The 25,321-nt window shown below is 45.6% G+C and overlaps 1 protein-coding gene across 3 annotated transcripts in view; it reads left to right on the forward strand.

Annotated features, from left to right (window-relative positions):
• Positions 1-644: 644 nt before the first annotated feature.
• The window catches only part of KLF7 (Kruppel like factor 7), a 64,222-nt gene continuing 39,545 nt past the window's right edge, over positions 645-25,321 (forward strand). Inside the window, exon 1 of one of the 3 annotated variants that reach the window (XM_030487095.1) lies at positions 645-1,069. In XM_030487095.1, coding sequence (XP_030342955.1) covers positions 890-1,069 — 180 coding nt within the window. In that variant the 5' untranslated portion in view covers positions 645-889. Of the gene's footprint in view, positions 1,070-7,509; positions 8,136-25,321 lie in introns of those variants that run through there. The other 2 variants (XM_030487097.1, XM_030487096.1) reach the window with 2 other exon arrangements.

The following is a 25,321-nucleotide window of genomic DNA, read 5'->3' on the forward strand; positions in this document are numbered from 1 at the left end:
TTTCCTACATCTGGTCACCCTCAGACCCGGGGGACTCGAGCGCTAGTGGCTGGAGGCAAGTACACGGCCGCACACAGCGCGGGCTGCTCGGCAGGCACAAAGTGCCCGTGCCCGGGAGCGAGGCGGACGGTTCAGCACCGCTTTCCCGTCGACGCCGCGGCCGGACCGCGGCGCCCCGTACCGCCCCTCAGCGCGCCGCGCTCTGCCGCTGCCGCGCGCACCGCCGCCCCTTTATATAGCGCCCTAAAAATAGCTCTCCGCGCACCGCCTCGCGCGCCGCGGGCAGGAGGCGGGCGCCGCGCTGCAGACCAATCAGCGCCGCCTCCTGCCACCCGCGGCACCGCCCCCCGCGCCCTGAGCGGCGACTCCATTGGTCCACAGCGACTTCAGGCGCGCCGCGGGCCCGCCCCTCCCGCCCCGCCGTTTACCCTACATGGTCACGCGCTGCCTGAGTGGGCCGCGCGGCTGCGCGACGGGGGGGGGGGGCGGAGGCGGGTCGGCCGTGAGGCGGCCGTGAGGCGGCAGCGGCGGCGACGGCGGAGGGGGGGCCGGGCCGGGTTTGCCGAGGGAGGGTGAGAGGAGAACGGGGAGGGGGGAACGTGATCTCCCGAAAATAAAGAGGGGAGGGGGCGGGGAGGGCGGTCGCCATCGCGCATGGCCGCGGTGCGCGGCGGCGGGGACGTGCCCCGGTGCGGCGGCCGCGGGGTGCTCGGTGCGCGCCGGCGCCGCTCGTTCTCCTCGGCCCGGCCCCCGGCCCTCGCCGTCCCTCCGCGCTGATTCTCTCTCCTCTCTCTCTCTTTTTTTTTTTTTAAAGTGTGGCTGAAACAAAACAAAGCCAAAGGGACGCTGGATCTATCATTGGTTGATTTTCCTCCTCCTTTTTTTTTTTATGATCAAAAACAACCCCCCCACCCGAGCAAACAAACACACACAAAAGCAGAAAGAGAGGGTCTTGCTCAGCAGCAGCATGGATGTCTTGGCTAGTTATAGTATATTCCAGGAACTCCAGCTTGTCCACGACACCGGCTACTTCTCAGCTTTGCCATCCTTGGAGGAAAACTGGCAGCAGGTGAATCATTTAAATTACTCCTGTAAATCTCTTAAGCGCAGACAGTCGATGCATTGGGGCTGCGTTTATGACTTTATTTTTGTTCTTTGATTCAGGGTTGGGGGTTTTTTTGGTGGTTCTTTTTGTGTTTTTTTCTGCGTGGGTAGATCTTTAAATCTGTGTAATTTTTTTTGCCATGACAAACTGAGCAGTCCATTCATATCTGTCTGCCTTCAGTCCTTTCCGAGCACACCCGGCAGCACCTGAGATCCGGTGGCATTCTTTAGGCTTTTGTTTTTAGCGTGTTTTCATTTTATTTTTGAGCTTAGATCTTTTTGTTGTTGTTGTTTTTGTTCTTTTAAACAAGGCTGATCACTTCCAGCCAGTGCTGACATCTGGCAGCTGGTGGAAAAGGAATAGATCATTCTTATTTTCAGGTAATTAGTGTATGTCAATAAAAATCGTAGCTTAAAACAGAGATGGAGGGTGGGCAGGTGTGTGAAAGCACTAGCAAAAGCTTTTAGGCTAAATTCTGTAACTAGGGAGGTGACTTATCTTTCATTCTTTTTTATTCCTTTTTGGTTTAGAAGGTGGGCAGAAACACACACTTCTTGCTGCATCTTAAAACAATAACGCCTTAGGCTGGTTCCAGTAAACCAGTGTGTTTTGAGGCACTGTAGGGTTCATATGCAGACAGAATTAGGATAAAGATGGAAAGCAAGCGTTATGAATGCATTAAAAGGATGACTGGTGGTGTGAATAAATAAAACCAAGGAGAAGAGTAGGTTACAAGGAAAAGAGTTGTATAAAATGAACTGTGAGCCCAAATGCATAGATCTATGAATAGTTACCAGCTAGGATACTGAGGGAAAAGGAAAAGCAGGATTCCTTTTTATGGCAGGATGTTGTGAATCCTGTTTCTTGCTGTGATTTTCTGGCAGAGGTAATATACCAGGTGAAATCCTGGAAACTAGTGTCTCTTTAAAACTGAAAAAAATCCCGTGGTGGATAGGAATAGTGGAGTGTGGTTGGGATGACATGTGGTGCTAATGCAGCGCACGGACCCGTGCCGCTGTCGGTATAAGAATAACGAGCCACCGGATTTCATCTTGCCAGCGTTCACCTTAGTCTTGGCTAGCATGAGGGTAGCGTGTGTTGGGTGTCCAGTAAGCGACAGCTTGGGATGTTCGTTTAATTTTTCCTTAGAAGTGTGTGTGGGGAGAAATGTGGACAGTAGGGCTGCAGGGGAGCACTTGGCTGTAGCATTGTCATCCTGCTGGACTGGGGCTGCATCTCTAAAGGTTTACCCTAGTAAAATTGTTTTGGCTTCAGCTTTGTGTGTGTACATGTAAACACACCAGAGGTTTATTGACAGCTACAGTGCGAACACTTTCAGGATTTAATTTGCAAAATGACTGATCCAACTTTGCTTTATCCTCCAAGGGGGAGGAGATGCTTTTTGTTATTAATATTCAGCTTGCACATCCATGATGGTCACATCTGCTTTGCTTTTATATTTTTAACGTGCTAATTAAACAGAAGAGGTTAATATAATTTCATTTAAAAAAATAAAGCATTGTTATTGTTGGATTGGTTGCATATTCAGTTGCATATTAGTAACAGTCCAGACAGTCCAAAGCGAGATAATCTGTTGACACAGCCAGCATGCTTTAGGCAGTACCGTGTGTGATACTCTGTCTCCTGCTGCCTTCTTTTATGTGTGGAAGAGCAGCAGTTTGTTTTTTACAGTACAATGTACCTACCCAAGCCCACTGTTACTATTGTGAAATTTAAACTCACACTTTCCTGCTTAAACCCCGCTGATTCTTCACATATACTTGAAAAGAGAAGTTGAAAATAATTTATTACATTTCCCCTCATTTCCCCTCAAATCCTGCAACCGGTGCCTGATGTTTCATAATACATCCTGTATTTACAGTTTGTTTTTATTCCCCTGTTGCTGCCTGGACTCTCCTTGCAAGCAGTGGGTAGCAAAACCAGTGTATTGGTGGTGGGAGCCGCTGAAGCTGGCTGTACAGTGCATGCTGTCACACAGGCTTGGCAGACCCACTGACACAGAGACCCCAATTTCATTCTTCTGAATCACTTGCAAATGTAGCCAGGTCTTAGAGATTTATTTATTCTAGGCAAACCGTAGCAACTTTGGGACAAGGAATGTGTGTGTATTTCTAAAGGTATCCCTTTAAACTGTCAGGCTGCAGTTGAGACCCCGGGGAAGAAAGCTGACAGGGCAGTGACTGATCCCTGCGGGAAGCATCAGAATTGGGAAGCGACAGCTTTAATTCTGAGTGAAAGCACTTGAATGGGTCTTGCCTCTGCTCCCATGAAGCATACCCAAGCTCCACAGAGGCTCCAGAGCAGTGTTTCTCCCAGCAGCAAAGCAGCACCCCGGGAGATTGCTTCAATCTCTTAAAAAGGGGGAAGTATTTGTGTGGGTCAGGAGCAGGCTTCCTTGTCACATTGTAAGCTCCAGTTTCTTTGTGATTAGCAGCTTCTAGTGCTTGATGTGGAGAGGTTAGTCCATGCCAGTTTCTGCTCCTAGAAATGGCATCTACTGTGGCACCATAAAAGATGCACTTGCCCCACTGAAAATCAGAGCATGCCTTGGGGTGAAAGTTATTATACAGTCTTGTCTTCCTTTCCTCCTGAGTCTGGACCACGCTTTTGGAGCTGCTGGCTGAGGACTACACAGCTGAGGCAGTTTCTCATATTTCCGATTGTGAAACACCCGTCGCTCACGGAGGGCACTGACAGCTCAGGCAGGTTGCTAAATGCTTGCATGCAGTCAGCTGATCTCTGCCTTTTTTCCTTCCCACTGCAAGAGAAATGTGAGCAAGTTTGGTATCTCTGCTTTTGACAATTAGCATTGGAGTTGAATGAGAGCAACCCAGCAATATGAACAAAACAAACAGATTTTGTGTAGGAAGAGATTGTCATCTCCTGTGTAGGTTTCTTTTTTAGGAGGAAAAAACAAACAAAAACCCCCTCGCTGCACCCTGAACATAGTTTACATTGTGAAAGTGAAAATACCTGAAGTGGAAGCTGGAAGCTGGAATTGAATCCATGATGTATTTCGCCTTATTTTAAAACACATGTTGGGAAGGGAGGGCTTGTTTTTTAGGCAGCAAAAGCTTAACTTCACTATGTCAGCCTTGGGTGTACTCCCTCAGGCAAAACACTTTGAGGTCAGTAGGATTTTGTCTTGGAGTGGGAAGGTCAGGATCTAATGAGTAATTCATAGCACAACTTCATCAGGAGACAGAGAACTTTGTTTAGTCTTTGCTTAGCTTTCCAGCAGTGTTGAGCTGCCACAGCACCGAGAGATTAAAGGAAGAGGTGGGCTCTGTGCATTGGAAAATGAGGCGTTTGCTGTACGTCAGCTGGTTGGTATCTCAGGATCTGTGTGTTTCTGCCTGGTGCTTCATGCTGGCTCTGATTGAACAGTCCTTGTTGCTCTCTGTCCCTTTGAGCTGACTGCAGATTAGGACCAGGGTAGGGGGAGATTTCAGCACCTGCGTGTCTGCTGTGGTGCAGCGGGAGGACCTCTGGCCACATATGCCGTTGCTCAGGGTTAGCTGTCTGATGTGGCATCCCCAAGATTGGAACCAGACTGCTGGGAGACAGCACGAGGCTGAAGAGCGCCTTGTTACTCTGCAGAGGAAGGAAGTGGGTAGGAGGCTGTTTTTGGGGGAGGCGACTGTGAGGAGCGTAGCCTGTGCAGCTGCACGTGGTCCCACTCTCAGTGTGCCAGGCTGTAAAGAGTGGGGAGCAGGGCTGACAATTGGGAAGGGATGGACATGGGGCTTCATTCTGTTCTTCCTGCTTGGATTTCACAATGTCATTTGGAGGGTAATTAAAAGATCAGTGTGCAGAAGGCATCTTTTGTAGTCAGGCATGTCTGTTCCTTTCAAACCATCCCTATTCTCCATAGGCTTCTTGGAGGACTGTGGACTCATTGTCCTTGTATGGAGAAAAGGTCTTATCAGGAGACATTTTGAGCCTCTCTTCATATTCTATGGGGGCCATAGGGCAGCCTCTAGTATGGCAATTGCCATAATGTGAGAGCACAGGAGCACAAAAGAGCGGGTAGACGCACAGGGTCACCATGTGTATAGCTGATGCAGGTGTATGAAATCCGCAGGGCTTAGGTGCCAAACCCTGGCTGCTTCTCAAGGAGCCAGCCTTTCCCATGTGTGTCATCGGGCAGAACAGGTCACACTGGCTGGCAGAAGTGGAAATGGCATTATATTGTTTTCCTGATAGCCATTGCCCAGTAACATTTCCTTTTGCCTTGGCTGACCCAGCTGCTCTCAGCTGCAGTAAACAATTACCCTTCCAAGGAAGATGCACATTTCCTGCAAAGCATAGGATCAAGGAAGCCTTTGTTTCACTCTCGACTCTGACGTAGAGCCTTCTTTACATACTTTTAATCAATTCTTCAAGCCTCAGTTTCCCTCTTTCTGAAGTGACCAACAACAAGGATGCTAAGGCATGGTCTTTGCAGGGCTTTTGACCCATTCTGGCAAAGGGCTTTGAGATCCCTGTGCTGCGTGAGAGCAGAGTATCCTGAGGTGACTAATCTAGCAGAACTCTTACATCTTAATGCTGGCTTCGTGTTGGCAGACAGGGTCATTTTCAGGCCTGTAGGAAAAATTTCCACTGCTACTGGAAAGGAATAAATCACACTGAAGAACATTCCTGCCTCCTCATCATCCCCATTGTTTGAGTTTAATGGCATAGTTGGCCACTACATAAACTAAACCATCTCTTTTAATATTGCTATTTCATCTTGGTTCCAGTCACAGTGTAACACATTTCTTAAGTGCTTGTAGTACATCATGCCTCTTGAGAATAACTTGCAGAAATGGTTGACTTCCAAGAACAGCCACATGTGTAGTGCAGTGTATTTCAGACTCTGAACGCAGGTCCATTTATACCTGCAGGCTCTCTGCTTGCTCCCTGTGCTGAAAGCATGCTCCAGTCACTGTACAGAATGAGATGGAGAAAGAGAGGAAAAACGAACTTGAAACTGCTGTCTCTATTGTTTCACGATTCCTTAATTACAGAATCTGTTGTTATAAGTGATTATGTCTTGGCGTTATGAAAGTGTAGAGCCCCACAATCCACATTACAGGTCTTAAAATAGCTGATTATGACTTGTGTCAAGTGATTTTGAAATGGGGTAAACATCTTTATGCAATGCACAATCATAATGTGGGTACTCAACTAGAAAATATTTTATATGTTTGGGATGCTTAAACCTCCCCTCCCCTACATGTTTCTGTATGTCCTATTGAATAGGCAATGCATAGGTTAGAGAGGTTGTGTAAAAATCGTGATATATAGCTAGTCTGCAGTGTGATAGTGCCATGTGGAAATGGCAGAAGGTCTTCAGTTCCAGGCAGTAATTTCAAACTTAAGCTCTCCAGGGTGGAAGCAAATGGATACTGTCTTGTTTGAGGCCTTGTGAAATGACTGCCCACTGAGAAACATCAGTGTGTTGCTTCTCCATTCTGCGCTGGGAAACATGTTATAGGGAAGTGAGAAAGAAGCTGCTTCTGTTTGACTCTTTAGCTGCATGTGAACCTTGATTGCAATTGTCTTTATAAAACAAAGGAATCTTACTCACTGGCTGAGCAGCATTGGTGTTCAGTACATTAAGTAGTGGGGTAATAGTACACCATCTCCTGTCAAGTTTGTCACCTTCCACAGAGGGAAAGAAAATTTGTAGGCTATTGATCACCACACTCAAAAGTTATTCGCAGGTATTGTAATTGGTGCCAGTTTTCCTCTTAGATGGTAAACTGGAATTCTGGAGAGTTAATAAAAGTGTTTTCAGGAATGGCGCTGAGTCCCTCTTACTTCCCTGTCTGTTTCCCTGGACCCTCAAGTGCCTCACGCCCATTCTCTTATGTATTTATCCACAGTGCCCCCACCACTTCCAAACTCCCAGCAACACCCAGGGGTTGGGAGTGCCATTTTGGTGGTATCTTTCAGGCTCAAGTTGCAGGAATCACCCATCAAAATTGCTAGATTTCTTCCTGCAGGTCCTCTTTGTATTATGGGTACTTCTGCCTTGGTCCCAGTGAATCTGGATTCACTTGAACTGCAGGGTTCAGCTGGTTCTGTAACAAACAGACAAAACAAACTTGCCAGGGAACGAGTCTCCCTCCCAAATCTTCCTGGGTAGAGAACAGGTTTGGAGTACAGATGTTACGCAGGTATATTTCCCAGTTTGGTGCTGTTGTATTTGAGACCGTCCTAGTTTCTTCCATGGGCTTCAGCCTTGATGGGCGCTACACGTGTCTTGAGTGTCTGAGTTTTGTGCTCTCTTGGCTGTATCTCCTTCCCAGCATTGTTACTTCAAGTTAAAAAATCATGTGCCTGGTTCTCAAGACACTGAGATTGTCTTTGAAGTCACAAATTATTTTTTAATTTGATGTTCTTTTTCTTTTCCTTGCTTCTGAGCCACTGAAGGTTTGTTTTATTGTCTTCTATTCTCAAAACCCCTATGATTTCCATCACTTATTTGATTCCAGCAGCATAAATAAAATGCCACTATTGTGGCGTTTTGAGAGCTGGCAGTACAGCTAGGTATGGACATCAGGAAAAGCTCGTGTAAGGCTGCATTCACCAGGCTGTATTTGCCATCCCTGCTCTGGCAGCAGCTGCCAAGGGAGGTTGCCTGGCTGTTCAGGTTGTTAGGCTGGCTGTGAGAGCAGGCATTGTGTTTCATGTCCCTTCTTGGAAGAACTTGTTTCAGCCTTTATGTTCAAAGGTAGTTAGACATCTTGGATTTAATCAGGACACCCAACTTCTTTGGTTACAAGATGAGTTGGCAGCTCTTCCGTTCTCATAGGGCTGCTGCCAGGGTTCGTGTTACGGATGCATGGTGCTCAGGCACAGCGGCTGGGGCCGGAGGGCTTGCAGCCAGCCCCTCGGGAGCTGCGGCCCAACTCCTGCCGCACCAGGCGGCGGGAGCTGAAAGCGCAGGACAGCTCCTGTGAGGGAGCCCTCGGCGGGTGCGGCTTTGCCTCGCTGGAGAATGGAAATTAGGATCTCAAAGGTAAGCTTAAATCCCCCTTCCCGGAGGGCTGGGTTGTCTTTGAGTCAACTTGTGCATAGCGCTCATTTGATCCCTTCTCTAGGTTTTTGATAAGTCTTGGAGTTGGGTGTAGGAGGCATGGGTCTGTTTGGGGTTTTTTTTGTTTAAAATTTCTAATGTATCAGCTCTGATACATTAAGTTGCTCTGATGCTCTTAAATCCTTTTAAAGCAGGCACTCATCTTCTCCCTGTTCTTCCATGTGAAGGATCCTTTCCCATCCAGAGCATTTCCACTTAGTGCAACTAGCTGTGTATTCATTACGTGTGTTATTGTTTAGAGAACTATTAAGATGCCTGTGGTATACTTTATAACATACACTGAAGAGTCTGAGTCATTTACGCACAGACTGCGTATTGATGCTTGCTGAAGGTCCAGTGTGCATACTTACTTAAGTGTCGTAATGGTTTTGAACATGGTACTTATAGACCATGTCTCACATGTCCTAATCCTCTTGATTATTTCCCAGCATTTTGGACCCGAGTGCAAAGCTGGGGTTTAAATCATATGTGGGGGTCAGCAGCTCCTACTCTGCAAGGGATAGAGAAGTAGGCAGTGACAGAGGCAAGCTTGGGTGACAGTGTGATGGATGGGGAAGGATGCAAAGGAGAAGGACACTGGCTTGTGAGAAGCTCTTCTGAGACATTCCAATTAGTGTCCTGATTTACAAATCCTGCCCTTAAATCTGCAGCCTCCCAAGGTCAGTTTTAAAGGGATGCTGACATAGGTTTGACATTTGACCGTGATGGACCTTTGTAAACCAACATGTTCTGACAGAAACTGCAATCAGTGGAAGTGTCTCCATCTATATAATTAAAAAAGCCCTGCAAACAGGGTCTGTGTTTTCTGGACAGGATTGTCTTGCCCACCTGCTGCCTTTGCAGCTCTCATGCTGCAGCATTCTTCCCGTGCAACTGAAGCAACTGGAAATCAAAGTGAAAACGTTTGTTTGGATTGAGTGGTGAGGAAAAATGCATGTGGTATGACAAGTAAATTAGATTTACAAAATGCTTTCACTACTAATAGGCTACTTTGCCATTAGGCATTTGGTTTTAATCCTGACTCTCGAGTGGGCAAAGTTCACTTTCAAGCATAAGGAACGTTCTTGGGTTTATAAACATTTGCAATTTCTGCTGACTTGTCTTCACTCCAGCCCTGGAGGGGAATCAGCATTGTGCTGAACTGCTTTGTGCTGGTGAGGGTGAAGTAGGGGACTGCCTTTAATCGCCTGCCTTTATTCTCCACCAGGGCTGGATGGAAAACAAAGGTTCCAGCGAGCAAAGGCCATGGTGAAAAATCTTCAGTGGGTGGAAGAGTGGAAGGGGTGAGAGGTGCTCCTGTCTGCTTGCTTTTTTACACCCAAAACGGACACTGGCCACATCACAGTGCTTAGGTGTGGTGTTAGAGACCCAGATTTGAGTTGCTACTTTGCTTGATTGAGGTCTGCCATTCCAGATTACATCTTGGCTGTGTGAAATTTCAGTGATGATGTGATGGCCCCCAAACCAATATATTCCAATAAAACACTTTAGACAAAAATGGAATTTTTTTGGAGAATGTTTGGTAGAAATGTTTCAGCCAATTATACTTTCTCGTTTTCCTGAGGGGCTGTCCCTATTTTCCATGTGAGAGACTTCGTCTGGCTAACATTTTTGGCTTTGTTGTCCATTTTAGCCTTCCATTTCAGGGCTTGCACTCCTAAAACATGATTAATTTTTTCCCAGCTTCTAGCGCTTTGGCTAGTAAAAGGTATCCAGACTCTCTGCACTCTGTGACTCTCTTGCCTCTTTTGAGAACTGCAGCCACCACTGTACATGATGCTGTAAGCAATGCGTGGCTACTTCTGGCCTCTTAATGTGGGTGCCTGCTCTCCCTCCCTCTGGGCAAGGATCTGGCAAGGCATGTTCGTGCCTGAGATGCACAAGAGCGGTGCAATCACATGTTTTCCTCAGCTTCTTACAACTGCTGGTCACTCCTCTGTCCTCTGCTCAGCTGCTGCTGGTGAGATGATGTGCTGGTTTGTGGGTGAGGAGTCAGTGCTCTCATGCACTCACCCTCCCTTGACACCTCTGGCTTATCATTGGCTCTGAGGTGCCCCGCATCCCTGGGGGCAGGGTGAGGTGACTCCTTTAGGGGCTTTGTTCTTTTCCTGTGGCTGCACAGTAGTTTGAAGGGTGCCAGCCCGCAGAGCCTGCTCCCTGCTTCTAGCTGGTGAAAAATCCAAAATAATCCTGGTTTGGGGGTTGTTTTTTGCTTTTCTCTCTTTTGGCCTCCCCTGTCAGCCTGGAAAATTTATGCTGCTCTGAAGAAAACATTCCACTCATCTGCAAGCTACTACAGCTGCCATGTGAGTAATAAAGTATGGAAAGGAGGAAGGGAGAGGAAAGAAGGAAGATGGGAGCTGGTGTTTCATATGGAAAGCATCAGGCCAGAAGTGGCTTTGTTTCCGACACGTGGACAGCGGAGAGGCTGCATTTGCTGCTTAATGGAAAATCAGTGCCAGGGAAAAAAAACCTCCCTCGTTAGTGACTAGATCAGATCGGGGTGAACTTTGGTGTCTCTGGCTTTTATTTTTAAATTTGTCTGCATTTTAAAATAATAAAGGAGAAGCGAAGGACACTGGGCTGACTGATTTGAGAAGACAGCCAGTTTGGGCAAAATAGCTCTTTTCTGTCTCCATCTGACGCTGCTGTGCCAGTTCACTCTGGTGGTGTCGCAGTCCATCCCCAGCTGTTCATAAGCTGTGCCAGCACCTCAGAGTGGTTGTGAACGTCTGAAGGTTGCTGAATCAATCAGGTTCTTAGGAAGGTGCATGTTCCTTCTGTTTGTTTTTAGTTTCTGATCTTTCAGGATAGTGTAAAGTCATATTGTAGGCTTTCCTGCACAATTGAGGAAACCAGGAGCTTGGTTTTGACGCTGAGAAAGTGGTTGTGATGTAACAGAAGCCTCTGAGAGTTGGGGCTTTAAGAAAGCTGTGAAAGAGCAGTAGGAGTTGCAGTCAAACAGAGTAAGGGGTGTTTCTGTCTCATCAGACTGGAGGAAGGAAGCATTTAGAGTTTTGGAGGTCTCCAGTATCTTGGAAGAAGAGGCAGACTGCTGTTAAGTGCTGACATGACCCAGTCAGAGAGTTTACAAGGAGCTTCTCTTGCAGGTTTGAGAATTTCAGGGTAAGTGGATGTCACCTGGGGTAATTTCCTAGTGTCTACCACAGGAAAACAGTTTAGACTTTTCTTATCAGCATATTCCTTAGCTCTCCTGTGTTTTTAAAGTGAAAAGAAAGATTGTTGTGTACTGCATTTGAAAATGGAAGGGCCTGATTTTATCTGTGAGTTTTTTCCTAGAGGGAATGGGTCTTGGGTGTTTGATTGTACAGTTAAGGTCAGGAGGAGCTTGACTGTTTCTTCCATTGATTACAGGATCAAACCTTCGAGACATAGGCTGGAATCTCTGTCTCCAGTGATTCTCTGGATGATGATATTTGCTTCAATCAGTGCCTCAGGAGCTGGGGTGGTTTGGGGGTTAAAGAAGGTAATGCAGGGGCCTTGCTCTGCTTAGTTGTGTGCCTCCAGAATAGCCTGGTCCCATAGCACCACGCTGTACTTCTGAGTTGGCCACCAAGCTCATGATCTCTCTTCAGGCAGCACCTGATTCCTGCTCACACAAGACAGTTTTGTGTTTTCCAAGGGTGACTCTTTTATTAATTGTTCTTGGATGCTGGCAAATGAGGTTTGGGCTATCCAAAACTCTTTACTGAGCCTGCCTAGCTGAGCTTTGGTGGTTTGTTTAAAACACGAATAAGTCCCAGTTGTTTGAGGAAGGACAGAAGAATGCCAGTGCAGAGTTACTTTCTGGTGTGTAGGTCTTGGTAAATGAATGACTTCCCAGAATAGTTCCTCAGGGCTGAGAAGAATTAACAGTAGGTGCACAGAGCCCTACGAAGGCTGCATTGGGATTTCTTTTTCTGGCATGAGAAATTTGTGTTACAGGTCTTTGAAGCACACATTTGAGGGGGAGCAAGGGAAGCAAGGTGTGGGTGATTTCTTCCTCCCAAATACCCCCAGCACATGTGACTTATAGAAAATGCTGAGTACTCATCTTCCCAGTCTTGAGTGCTTGTCAAGCTGGACACTGAGTGCATGCCTTAGATGGAAGACGACTCCTCACTGCGACTGCCTCATACGGATTATCTTCGTGCAGTGAGTGCTATACCAGATGCAAGGCCTTGTAATTCAGGCAGTGTTTTGTTTGAGCAAGCTGTATCTCTGGTCACTGTGGTGGGACTGTCTCCCACCATGGGAATTTCTGTCTCCTTTCCATTTCTTTAAGTGGTGAAGGTCAAGGAAACCTTTGACATTCAGTTCTTAGTGCTTTTTGTCTTTGTAAATACGAAGAATAGTACCCACACTGCATTGGGGGTTTCGGATCAGTCAGTGAGTCAGATCCTGGGCTGATGCAAACTGATGCAGGTCTGCCAAAGTCACAGTAGCGATATGTGGATTTACACTGGCCCCGTGTCTACAAAGTCACTTGACACCTTGCAGGAGAATGGTCTATACACACCCCAGATTTTGTCAGGATGTGGAATAAATATCAGGATGTGGGCAGAAAACAGCCCACCCATTTTAATGGTTTGATTAAAACAGTATTGCTGCTCGATGGCTCTCATAAATGTATCTCCACTGGTGTTGGGGGGAAGGGATATTCTCAAGTGCCATAATGACAGAGTCCATTTTTTAAAATGTTGCACAATAGGCCACTAAGTTGTGCTCCAGCTATATTGACTTATTTCTGGTTTATAGTGAGCGTGGCCTTAGGCATCCTATAAATAACATTTCTCCCCCCACCTTCAGCTAATAAATAATGGAAACTGTACCGGAAAGACATTTTCTTTCCATGAAAGAGTGGGAGGTCCTGAGCTGCCCTTATAAAACAAAGATGTAGCATGATTTGTTTTTGTTGGTTTTTCAAATGAAGAAAATGTGGGGGTAGGAGGGAATGTGGAGATGTTTCTAAGCGCTAAATGTGCTCTCCGCAACAGTGCAAGGTGGGATGATGTCTGGTGTGGGCATTGCTTCCCCCAGGATAGTAATTCCCCTCTGTGAAATGAAGACAGATCATAGAGGTTTCTGAAAAGTCTTAGTGCATGGGAAGAATCCCATTCTGATTTACCCTCCAGCTTTCATATCCAGCAGTAAAAACCAACCTGAAAGTGGGTGTAAATGAGTGTCTAAAGGAGCCCTTTGTGTAGTTCAGTGGGCTCTGTTGTCCAGGGGTTAGACCAAATTATCAGAATGGCCCTTTTTGACCTTAAAATCCACTTCTGTAAGTAAGTCCTCTTAGACCTTTTTGCTGTAATGATGTCAAAAAGCTCTAGTGTAAATGTGAATCATGAAGGGTCCCTGCATCTGCACATATGGGCAGCCAGGCACGTTTCATTTTGAGAATCCATCACACGTGTGCTGTGTGTCAGGTTAGAAATGGATCTGAGAGGAGATACCAGGTTTGTGGAGGTGCTGGCTTCCTCAAAAGCGAGTCCATGTCATGGCATGTCATGTCATGTCATGTCATGTCGAGCGTGTGGGGCCACATTCTACTATAGGTTGGCCTCTAAGGTTAGAGAAGGTTCAGGGAACACCTGGTTTTCAGCAAAGGGGTCTTGTTGGCTAGTTTTGAAGGCAGATCAGGTTCAGGAGCAGGGTACACATGGTAAAAAGGCATATTTGGTCACTGCCTTCATCCAGCAACAATAAACCATGTATATAAGCAGTCTGGTTCAGAAACAAATAAGCTTGGAAATTACCATTGTTACATCATTAAATCCTTCTGCCCAGGTGCCTTACGGGCGCTTTCCAGTCTCATTTGAAATCCACCTGGTGTGAGGCCTGGCTTTTCTTGGAAGTGTGTGCTAAAACCTAATTTAGGGGAGGAATATCTAACAGGCTGTTCTCTCGAGGAATGTTCAATCATACAATCAACTGGGTTGGAAAAGACCTTTAAGATCATCAAGTCCAACTGTTACCCCAGGACTGCCAAGTCCACCACTAAACTATATATCTAACAGGCAGTTCGCCCGAGGAGTATCTTACAGGCTGTTCTCTCTCCTACCCGAGTCTAATTCCTTCCCCTCCCATATTTTTTCTCCTCTCCATGAGCAAGTCCATTGCTTTGTTGGGTTCACCCTGTTCATAGCTGCACAGTCCGTGACACTTTCCCCATCTTTATCTATATTAACTCTTTCAAGGATTTTTATCTAAACGTGAAATGAGACCCCTGCTCATTGACTGGAGATTATAACACTGACGGAGGAATAGGTGTGATAAATAGTAATAAATGTGCATGTCTCTTTCAATTTTGTCATACTTTCCATCTCTGTGTTCCTTCCAATTTTCCTGTATATCAGATGCTGAGAATGTGTCCTCGAAGCTATATTGGTTTTATCTGGTTTAGGTCGCTTTTTCAGCCTTACTGGATCTCTGCCTTGTATTGAGTGTACATGTTGTGTTGCTGTTTCTTCCATAAATGCATTAATTTCTATTTTTCCAAATTCAATCTCAAGGATTGATTTCCTGCCCCTGCATGGTTTCCTTTATATACTGCTTCTCTCTGCTGGCATCACAAAAAATGTTAGCATTTCCTACTTAAGCCTTTTTCCCTGCTTTTCTTCACCATGAAAGCTTTTAATCAGTTTCCTTAGTTTTCTGATTTGTTTTTATTAAACATGTTTTTATGGGGAGGGCTGCGATCCATCAGAGTAAACAGAAACAAAAAGTTTGATGCCAAATTTTTGTTCGTTTGTTTGTTTGTTTAATGAAACAGATCATACTTTAAATGGGATGAAGTCAAATCGGTGCTGGTGACTTGATTTGATGGTAGCTGGTTCTAAGTGTTGGCTATTGACAGCAAGTCATGGAAGATCTCAGCATTTTGAAGAGCCTAAAAATACAAATACAATTATGGGGTTGAAAATTGTGTGGTGGTATTAGTATTGGGAAAAGCAAGACTGCTGTGAGCTGATGCCCTTTGTTCAGGAAACAGTATTTATATGCTGGTTGGTTAGTTAGTTGAAAACCACTGGTTTTGTGGTTGATGGATGCGAGGTGGGTGTTTAACCAGGATCATTGTTAAAGGGTGAAGTCTCCTTGAATTTTGGGGCCCACCCCGCACAGCTCTGCCCTTCTCTTCAGCCAAGGGAACTGCTCCAACATGGGTAGGAAGCAGGCCTACCCAAAATGCTATGGGGGCAGCGGTGGGGTCCCACTACCATCCCTCAGGAGGTCCCCCCCTCTGCCGCCAACCACTGGGGTGGGTGGCTGTGGTGGCCTTGAGCAAGGTGGCTCCCTGCCACCTTGGTCCCACTGCCTTAAAGAAGGATTTGCCGAAGCTGCTAGCAAAAGGCAAAGGAAGCTGCCTGAGCTGGGGAAGTGTTAGCTGCTCTGGGCTGCAAGGCGCTCTTTGGTTTGCTTGGTGGGCTCTTGACCTTCCTGCTGTGATTGTCTTCTGTTCTGTTTTTAACCGTCTCTGCTCCTTTGAGTCAGTCTGGGCTGCTCATATGGCAAATAAATACATTCCTGTGTTTCAGAAGATGGGTGATTCCCTTTCCTTCCTGTGCAGGAGGAATTCTGCTCGCCTCATACAGGGTCTGCTGGGGTTATAACAGAACAGTGGGGCCTTGCCAAACAGCCGTGAGGTGCACAGCTGGCTGTGGGCAGCAGGATTCTGCTGGTTTTTGCCTGGTTCTGCCTCCATGAGAACTTCTCAGAGGAACTGCTGACTTTCTCCACTTTATTCAGGAGCTCTTGAGGTGTAGGTATCCATAAGCAGTTTTTGTGTGGAATGTGAGGACTGTAAAGAGACAGGTCCTAAACCATGTGCTGTTGCTAATGGTCCTGCAGACGAGCATGTAGAGAGCCCAAATGTTTGAACAGAAATTAAGGAGTGAAAGCAAAGAAAGGACCTGCTACAGAGAGGCACCACGTGGCACCATCCTTATGACTTGATGGTGTGACTGCCCTGGTCTACATCCTGGGTGTATTCTTCTATCTAATGACTTACTGGAAATAGAGGGGTATGCAGAAAATTCACTGTCCATCCAGATTTTAATCAGTACAAAAGTTCAAGTTCAGAAATAAAATATGAATGAGGAAGTGGTGGGAAAGCAGTACTCTCTGTACCTACCTCTATTTCAGTACCAGGGACTGTGGCAGCAAGTTTGTGAAGTGTGAAGCAGCAGAAATCCTCAGCTGTATCCCAGCGAGTCAGATCTGACACCTACAGCCTTGGAAGCAAAATTTGCAAGTTGCTTTTTTGAAGCTCGATTTTCCAAGAGCAATGACAGAGCTGTTTCAGCAGAGAAAAATACATATCCTTTCATCCGAGACCCAGAGGTTTAGAGTGTTCAGATGTCTGTCTGATTTGATGGTTGGGCTTTGAACAGGTAAGATGCTTCACAGCCATTGCCCTTAGAGAGCAGGGAAGCTTCAGCGTGCCCATTTTACAGGCTAGGAAACTGGGACCCCCAAGCGCTCAGTTGTTGAAGAGGAAGTGGAGAGCTTGAAAAGGATACCAACTCCCTGATCTCCATTTTAATTAAATTCCTTCTGCAATTGTCTTCCCTGGCAGTTTAACTGGTGGAATGTGGTCTAGTGGAGGAATTTTTGGCTGCAAACTCAACAGGAATATTTTTCTGGGCCTTGCTTAGTGTAAATTAGGATGACTCCACTAGCTATGATCACGGAGTTAGTGATTTACTCCTCCCCCTGAGAATCTGGCCCTGGTTTGCAGACAGTGGGCAGTGTCATATAATTTGTTCTTTTTAATTTTAGTCTGTCTAGACACTTTTACAGGCATCCCTTTCTGAGAGGACTTTGTGCCAGCAGCTCTGGAGAAACACCACGCTTATCTAGTGACAAACGCTTATGAGGCACAGCATGGAGGTGGCCTGATGTGCTCAAACTTACCATTTCACCTCCCTCTCTGCAGGGGCTGCAGATAGTCTCGGTGGGTTTTGGTGGAGAGGCGGCAAAGGGGATTTGTGTTAGGATTTCTTCCCTGTGGAGGAGGAGCGAGTCTGTCATTTTCCCTGTTTTTAATGTGTTATCTGAGCTGAGTGCTAGAGAAAGGTGGCTGGTGCCAGTGCAGCATTTCTGTGGTGTTTTTTCTTTCCAGCAACGGATGGCACACCTCTCTCTGGGCATAAGAAGGTCTTGCTCCTGGTTTTAAAAGGCCATTTGCTGGTCTTGTGTTTATTATTACAGTCAGTCCTTCCTCCTGTGCCATCAGTGGCTAAAGGCCACTTGGGCTTTAGCTTCTCTGCTGTGTTTTCTCCCACACTTAGTCACCAGGCATGAGGGCGGTACCTCTGTAACCTTCTTCAGGCTCGTCACGATGCACACACAGGACCTAGTTTTTACAGAACTCTCACCTTTGCTGGCCATAGTTAAACAGGTGATCAGCTAGGACTTGCGTTTCTTCCCCTTCCATTCTCCTGCCGATTCCCAAATTGCTCACCAGGATTGTCTGTAACGGTGTTTGTCAAGAGGCAAACACAGAAAGGCCATGACTCTGGCTGGGCCTCGGGAGCAGCAGAGATATATACCCTTTTACTACCATTACTTCTGCTTGAATCCAAATGCACTTAACCCCTAATCCTCATAATCATTTTACAAAATTTGCTAATCATAAAGTCCTTCCTTCTGTTGTTAACCACCTACATTTATGTGTCTGTACTCAGCCCCCAAAGTAAACAGTCTTCATGGCTGCAGAAAATAAAGCCTGATGATGGGGATGTTAAAGTCATTAAAACCAAAATTCCTTGTTGAGAAAACCATAAAGCACATACTATTTCTGGGGTTCCACATGAGCTTGATCAATACTAATGAAGCAGAGCTCTCCTGAAAAAAGCAGCTTGCATGGAAATGGGCAAGAGATTCTTTGTGCAATCTTAATGATTTTGAGAGAGACATCTCCCCTGTGAATTGCAGTAGGAGTTTGCACCCCTTCCCCCATGCTCAGCAGAGGCAAGAACATATGACTCTCCTCGTGTAAGGTAGCGCAGTGTTAATAATGCTGCTGTATTGATCAAATTGGGCTGCTTTGTCACCAGGGACATTTGGGAGGATTTATTCTGACTCCTAAGGCTGTGCCTTCTGAAGTGCATTTTCCAGTCCTTTCATTAGGCGAAGGGTGTGTTGTGCTTTTTGTCTAAGCCTGCAGGAGCAGCGCTTTCAAAAGATTTCATGGTGTCCCACCATACGCTGCCTCTATCATTTCTGCTCTCACTCCAACTCAGAGCTGGATGAGTCTCAAGTTTAAATATGTGTTGCAGGGAGATCCAGTTGTTTGCCCTTGGAGAGTGCCTGGAGGAGCAGCCGCTGGCTGCTGGAATTTGGATAAACACAGGGTGACGGGAACAGGAGAGGTTTCCTTTTTGCTTAGAAAGTGAGCAAAACTGGTAAGAAAGCAGCATAGAAAGAAAAACATGTGCAGGGTGGTTTTGTTCCCCCGCACCTCCTGGCTGATATTCCTGACCTTGTTAAAAAGATCGGTGTGCTTCAGAGGCTGCACGTGGTCATTTTTAAGTGTAGGGAGAAACCAAATGTGGCTTTTATTTTTCCATCTGATAAATTGCCAATTGCAGGTTTTACTTACAGAACACTCTGAGTAGTCTGAGAAGAACACGATCACCTTGATATTATATTTATGAGTAAAAATGGTATGAGGCAAAGAAAGCTCTTAGCTTGCATGTAAAGAAGACTTTTAATGCAGTTTTTGCTTCCAGGAATGCATCATTACTTGTGATGGGGAAGGGCCACATTAGCAGTCTTGACAAGAGGCCTGAAATGCCTAGGGGCATTTAGGGGCTTGCAGGGGCAATTTGACATCATGCTTCTTTGACAGGTGTCACAAGCTTGGTGTAGGGTAGTAATGGGAAATCTGCAGAGCAGGGAAGGATTAGAGAGATTTGAAATGGAGGAAACCCCCCGAACCTTGCTCTGGAGATGGTGGAGACGTGTTCAGAAGAGCTGTGACAGGGGCCCAGGGTGGCAACCAAGTCACGACTCATGCCTGGAAGACTCTGTCCTGAATGTGTAGGCTACCAACAGTGCCAGCTGTAGCTAAAGCAGCACGGTCTGAGTGCATTTCTCTCCCTTTTTCTGAGTCCCACTTCCTGGACTGCTGGGTCTGAAGCAGATCCCTCCAGCAGCCCCAGCCACCACAAGGCATTTTGGCTCTCGCTTCAGTTCTGATATCATGCAACTGCTTGGGAAGCACAGCTGCTTGGGAAGTGCAGCCGCTTGGGAAGCAGAGTCGGCTGGAGGCGAAGCAAAGTGCTCCCAGGAATGTTCCCTGCGAAGCAGAGGCTCAGCCTGTGGTCTCCCACATGGCTCCTCCTTGCCCAGCACAAAGGTTACCTTTGTATGTTTATAACGAAAATAAAATTGCAGCTCCTGAAAGCTATATTTTGTACTTGGGGGAACATAATGTTTGTGTTTAGCTATTGCAGGGATTGTACCAAAGCATGGTGACAGAAGTCTGAAGTGTTTGGGATGATGATAGCTGGCAACAGACTCTGCCTTTGGGGGCTACTAAAAACAGCTTTATTTAAGAAGTATCGATGATAAACAAAATGCCAGGGAGGACTGGTTGTACCATGAGGAAGAGGATGCCCCTCCTGCAGCGGGAGAGCCTGTCCTTCCTCAGTTCCTGCTTTTCCTCTTCCCACAAACCAAGCCAAGAGAGCCTGACATGGTCTTCCAAGCTGTGACATTGCAGACTTCCATCCCAACTCAGAAAGACAATAGAGGGAAGAAGTGGTATACAGCCAACCTACAAAGGCAGGCTTATCTCGGGAGATACTATATAGGCTTAAATACAGTGGAAAAGGGAAATAGGGGAAAATAGGACACTTAAGGTAAACCAACTACATTTTTTTAAATGTCTGAGTTGGAAATCTGCCAGGTCACATGTCCACTGTTGGGATTATAGTGAGTACAATATGTTTCCTCTTTTCCTTGTTGGTAAGTGGGTTTTGTTTGTTTCCTCTCTGGAGACTGGTGAGGGACCACAGCTCCCTTCAGTGCATGTTGGGCTGGAGCTGTCTATGGCGGTTCAATGGGTAAGGCTGTAGTGCCATGAATGTGAAATCTTCCCATTCCCACTATCATCATTTGGGCCTTTTCATCTCAGGGAAAGATGCAGTGTTGAGTTTCATTTGGTTTGCTCAGGGAGGATACTTGGGAATGGGGCTGGAAAGCCAAAGGCCTCCCAGAGAGCCTCTCAGCAGTGTGGGTGCAGGCAGAAGTGATGCTAAAAGCCTTGCCAGCAGAGAGATGCCTTCGTCTGGTACCAACTCTGCAAGGAGGTGCTGAGTGGTGCGTTCAGTGACGTACCTGGAATTAATTTGGGAACCTTCCCAATTAATTTTAGGGGGAAAGGTGCCAACATAAAGTTGAGGCAGGGTCTCAGGACAGTATTCTCTAATATGTTTCCATGGGTATTTTGCCTGAAGAAACAGAAGGTTTAAGAGAGAGTATGAAAAGGGACAGTGACTTGCCTTGCCAAGTAAAGAGTGTTGCTGAGGAGATGCAAGAAAAGGAGATAAAGAAACAAGGGAAGGAGAGGGTGTTTGCAGGCTAAGAGAGGCTGAAAAGAAAAGCCTCTCTCCGGTCCTGGAGTCGGACAGGTTTCTGCGCAAGGCTCGGACAGATCCTGTCCTGTCCTCCACCTCCTTCAGAAGAGTAGGCCTTCTCCTGGCTTCTGTTTCATCACAGCGCCCAGCCTCTGCTTTTCTCCAGACTGCCTAGAGTAACCAAGTACCATCCTTTGGGTCTTCCTGCATTGTGGTCTCTGCAGACCTGGGTGTCTGCAGGTACTCGTAAGAAGGCATTTCTATGAAGGCACATCATGATGGCTTATCATATAGCTCCTCTAACAAAACACAGTATTGTATGCAGAAACATCTTGAATTAACGATGGTGGCTGCTTAGATGCTGGGAAGTCATCGATCTTCCAGGAATACCAAGACATTGCATTCCCTCTAGGCTATTTTCTGGCTGCTTTGCTATAAATAACTTTGTCCTGAAATAGCACTTTCATATTGCAGCATATTAAAATCCATAACAACTGGGTGGGTGTCCACAGTCAACAGACCAAAGGAAGCGAGCCAGCGCGCGAGCCGTGGTTGTGTAAACTGGCTCACAGAGGTGTGCTGCCTCTGAGCAGCTGGTGATCTGACCTGTCTTTCTCAAGTCAAGAAGTTGCAGGGCTCCTAATGGGATCTCCCAGCTTCCTGTGCCATACTGCAGCTGGTAGCTGTACAGCCTGCTGGAAACTGTGCTGACATGAGGTTGATCTCGTGATCCTTTCATAAAGAACGAGCAGTGCCTCATACAGTTCTGACAGTGCGCCTTGAGTTGCTAATGATACCCACAAAAGGCCCTGCTGGATCTCCTCTTCGTTTGATCTAATGCAGTTTGGAGATACAGGTCTCCTCAGATGCTGCTGAGCAGTTGGGCCAATACCGGCAGGCGCTTTACCAAAGTGCTCTAGCAAACTGCTCTCAAAGAGGACTGTGCTGCTTTTATCAGGGTGCAGAGCAGCCCAAGTGCACTGCCTGTGAGATTTGAGGCTGATCAGAATCCCCGGTGGCTGGAGTTTTGGAACAAGCACCTTGGCAGAGCAGTGTAGAAAAGAAAAGTAATGGAAAAACACTGTTGGATGTAGGAGCATCCTTTGGAGGGCAACTGGCTTTGAGTAAGAGGCAAGTTTACCCGCAGTGGGACGTTCAAGTGCAGAGGCTGTTGTTCCTATGCATAGATGATAAAAACTCTGGCTTAGAAGTGGCAGGGACCAGTTTGTGAATATTTCTATATAGACTGACCAAATTAAGAAAAAAAAAAGAAAAAGGAAACAAATCCAAGTATCGGGATGTCTGAAGTCAGTGTTGTTTTTAAATTCTTCCCATTTTTCCATGTGGGTCACATTGTTCCTAATAAAGTAGACAAGATTTGTAATACAAAATAACCATCTCCAGCCCTCAAAGAACATGTCAAATTCTACTTCACGTAAGCCACAGAGTTAAATGGTGCTAGTTAAGAGCAGAATTTCATGGAGTTTGAGTGTTGGCAAGGTCCTCAGCTGATGTAAACAGGAACCATGAAATCAGGGCTGCTGTGTGCTGATTTACCCCAGCTGAGAATCCGGTTGTGCTTCCCATCGCTTTGTTGCTAGTCTGTTTTTTCTCTCAGTGCAGCGGTGAAACTCCAGTCTGTTGTCTTCTCTTTTCCTTGCCCAGACTGGCATATTTATCACGGGAGCACATGAATCTTCTTGCTCTTGTAAGATAACAAATTGCCCAAATGATTTTTAAAAAACCAACTCAAAGAAAAAAGCAGCAAATGGCTTTTTGTAAATGTGCTTGGACAGTTGCTGTGCTCACATTAAACTTTAAACTTCAGCCAAACAGCCTGCTGCTCCCTGCATGGCTGGAGGCAGCCTTTGGTCCTATATGTTTATTATCATTTAGAAATTGCATAAATGCTCTTTTATTCTTTTTTGTTCTGCCCTTATTCTACAACACATTCCCCTCCTTCCTCCTGCTTCCTGTTTCCCAGACAGGTCCCCACCTCTTCCTCCCTGCAGCCAAAAATAATACAAAAGGGAACATACAAAAGGTTTTTTGAGCCATGAGATGTGATAATGAATGGGCATCATGCACAGGGTAGATACAGTAAGTCCCAGTGAAAAAATGTTGATCATGCAAAGTCAAGATGAGGAATTGCACGTTTTTGGGTTAGGAATTCAGTGTTATGCATCCTTTTGTTTAATATGTTTTTAGGTCAGAGCAGACATGATGACTCTGAACCCAGGACTCTTACGAAATGTACCATGTATCGAGTGTATTGATCACATCTTGTCTCCAGGTTTGATTTAATAAGCTAATTGTGAAGAATTGTGCTTATGAATATGCCATTGCCTGAGAGTCCATGAACACAACTGGTGTATACATTTGTGTCAGCTGCTGAGGAGGAAATGTAAAGCTATCTCTGGAAGCTAATGACACATCTCTGAAGAGTACATTTTTTCATTCATGATCCTATCCAGAGTAATTACAAGGAACCCAATTCTGCTGTGTAACCCCACTGCAGTACTTTGTAAGGATGAATTTTAACTGAGGATCAAGACCTAAAATATTGCTCTGCTTTGTACGTTCCACAGCCGTCAGCATTTGCTCTTGCATATCCATTTCCTGTGAGAAGTTTACCACACTCTGGGGCATGCTTTGAACCCAATCCTTTGATTTCAGTGGGAGCTAGGACTGGCAATTCAAGGAGCTGTGTCTTTTTGCTATTTATAATGCTAGATCAAAGCTGATTCCAAACTGGATGGCAACAGGTTAAATACACACTTGACGAAGTTTGAGAAAAGCTTGCAGTGAGGTCCACTGGCCAGTGCACTCAAAGCCATCCAAGGTTGTTGTGTAAATAAATGATCTTTTCAGGAAGATTTTGAAACACACTTATGCTACATATATATAATTTCTGAAATGGTCATTGTATGGCTACTCGCGTGGCAGCACGCAGCGCATGTGCTGGTGTACAAGCACATGTGGGTTTTATCACATTTTGATACTAGCACAATGGGCTGCCTGCATTCTTGATTTGGCTATCCTTAATCCTTTGCTGACGCTGATGATATTTTTTGTTGTTGTGACTGGTGGCAGATATTTTTTCTATCTTTATTAAACAGTCACAACCCAACAAAAGGCCTCCAAAGCCCTGGGTCAGTGTTTGCACATTTCTTTCATCCTTTTTTGTTTTTTTTTTATCTAGATGTCTATCAAATTCAGCCACGCTTAGCTGCAGTCCTTTGTTCAGTATCTCACAACCACTACGCTGAAATTCTCTATGCTTACAGCCCAAATAGCACAGATTTTTAGTAAACAAAATCGGCATGTCCATTTAAAAGAGTATTTCTTAAATAAGATATATTTATTTATCACTGAATTTGGGAACAGATCTTGATTTTTGACTCCTTGGTTAGAGTTATGGGTTCACACTTCTTTTCTGTTTGAAACATTTATTTTACCACCCATTTCCTGGTGAAAATCACTAATTTATGGAAAAACTGGTTTTGATCCTGTGAGCTTTAGAGGCCGAGCAAAGTCTGTGGTAACCCTAGTTACATCAGGTCACATCAGCAACGGAAACGGCTTGTGTTTATGTGAAGGTAGTGATTCTGTCCTTTAAGTAAACCTGCTGAAGTTTTACAGAAGTTAAAATGTAAATCTTCACTGGATGCGGTTGAGTCTTCTGATTTCAGCATCCTTTATGCTCTGAAGAAAAATACTGTGGAGAACATCCAGGGAGAAAGCCATCTGGGTCGTGGTAGGAGAGTGTTCATTTAGAGTGCTGTCGTGCATGAGTAGCAGTGTATGGGCTGGTTTGGCTAAATACAGTTCCTTAAAGCTTCATTCTTTGGGCTGAGACCAAGGAGGAGAATGGGCACCGGTCATTAGTATGTTGAAGAAGTTTGCAAGCAGAGGCTCGAGTCCTGTGTAGCGCAGTCAGGAGTTAAGTTGTGCCCACTGCTGGTGGGACCCATTCAGCTGGTGTTAGAGAGGACTACCCTGACGGCTCAGGCGTGTGGTGAAGTTACCACAGGAAAATAAGTCTTTGCCTATCAGATGATCTTTGCTGACTGTGTGTGCGTCTGCTTTTTGCTCTTGGCAAAAGCCTGTTTGTTGAGCATACAGTTAGCTTGATTTGCTTCATATATACAAGGGATTAAGAACATACGTGCAGATTTTTACTGCAAGTTAGCTGTCATTAGTGTCTTATTGTTGTACCTGATTTAGCTGTCTTTTTTTTTTCAATGAGCTCTCTAACACATAGGTGAGATGTGCTGGCACATGACTAGTTTTGTCTTAAATGCTTTGCAATAGAAATTATTTGCTATTGACCAAAACTTTTTCTTAGTATTCATTCATTTCATACTGTGGTTTTCCCATTTTCCCAAGTGTATTTTGCAAAACGACTTATTTTAATACTAAAATTCTGTTTATTTTATGCTGTCCCAAATGTTAAGCTTCTGATGTGCTGCAGCTTTTTGACAACTAGCAACTGCCCAGTAGAGGTTGCCAAGAGGAAAA

Source organism: Strigops habroptila, chromosome 5 (genome assembly GCF_004027225.2).
Source record: "Strigops habroptila isolate Jane chromosome 5, bStrHab1.2.pri, whole genome shotgun sequence".
NCBI classification, from domain to species: Eukaryota; Metazoa; Chordata; class Aves; order Psittaciformes; family Psittacidae; genus Strigops; species Strigops habroptila.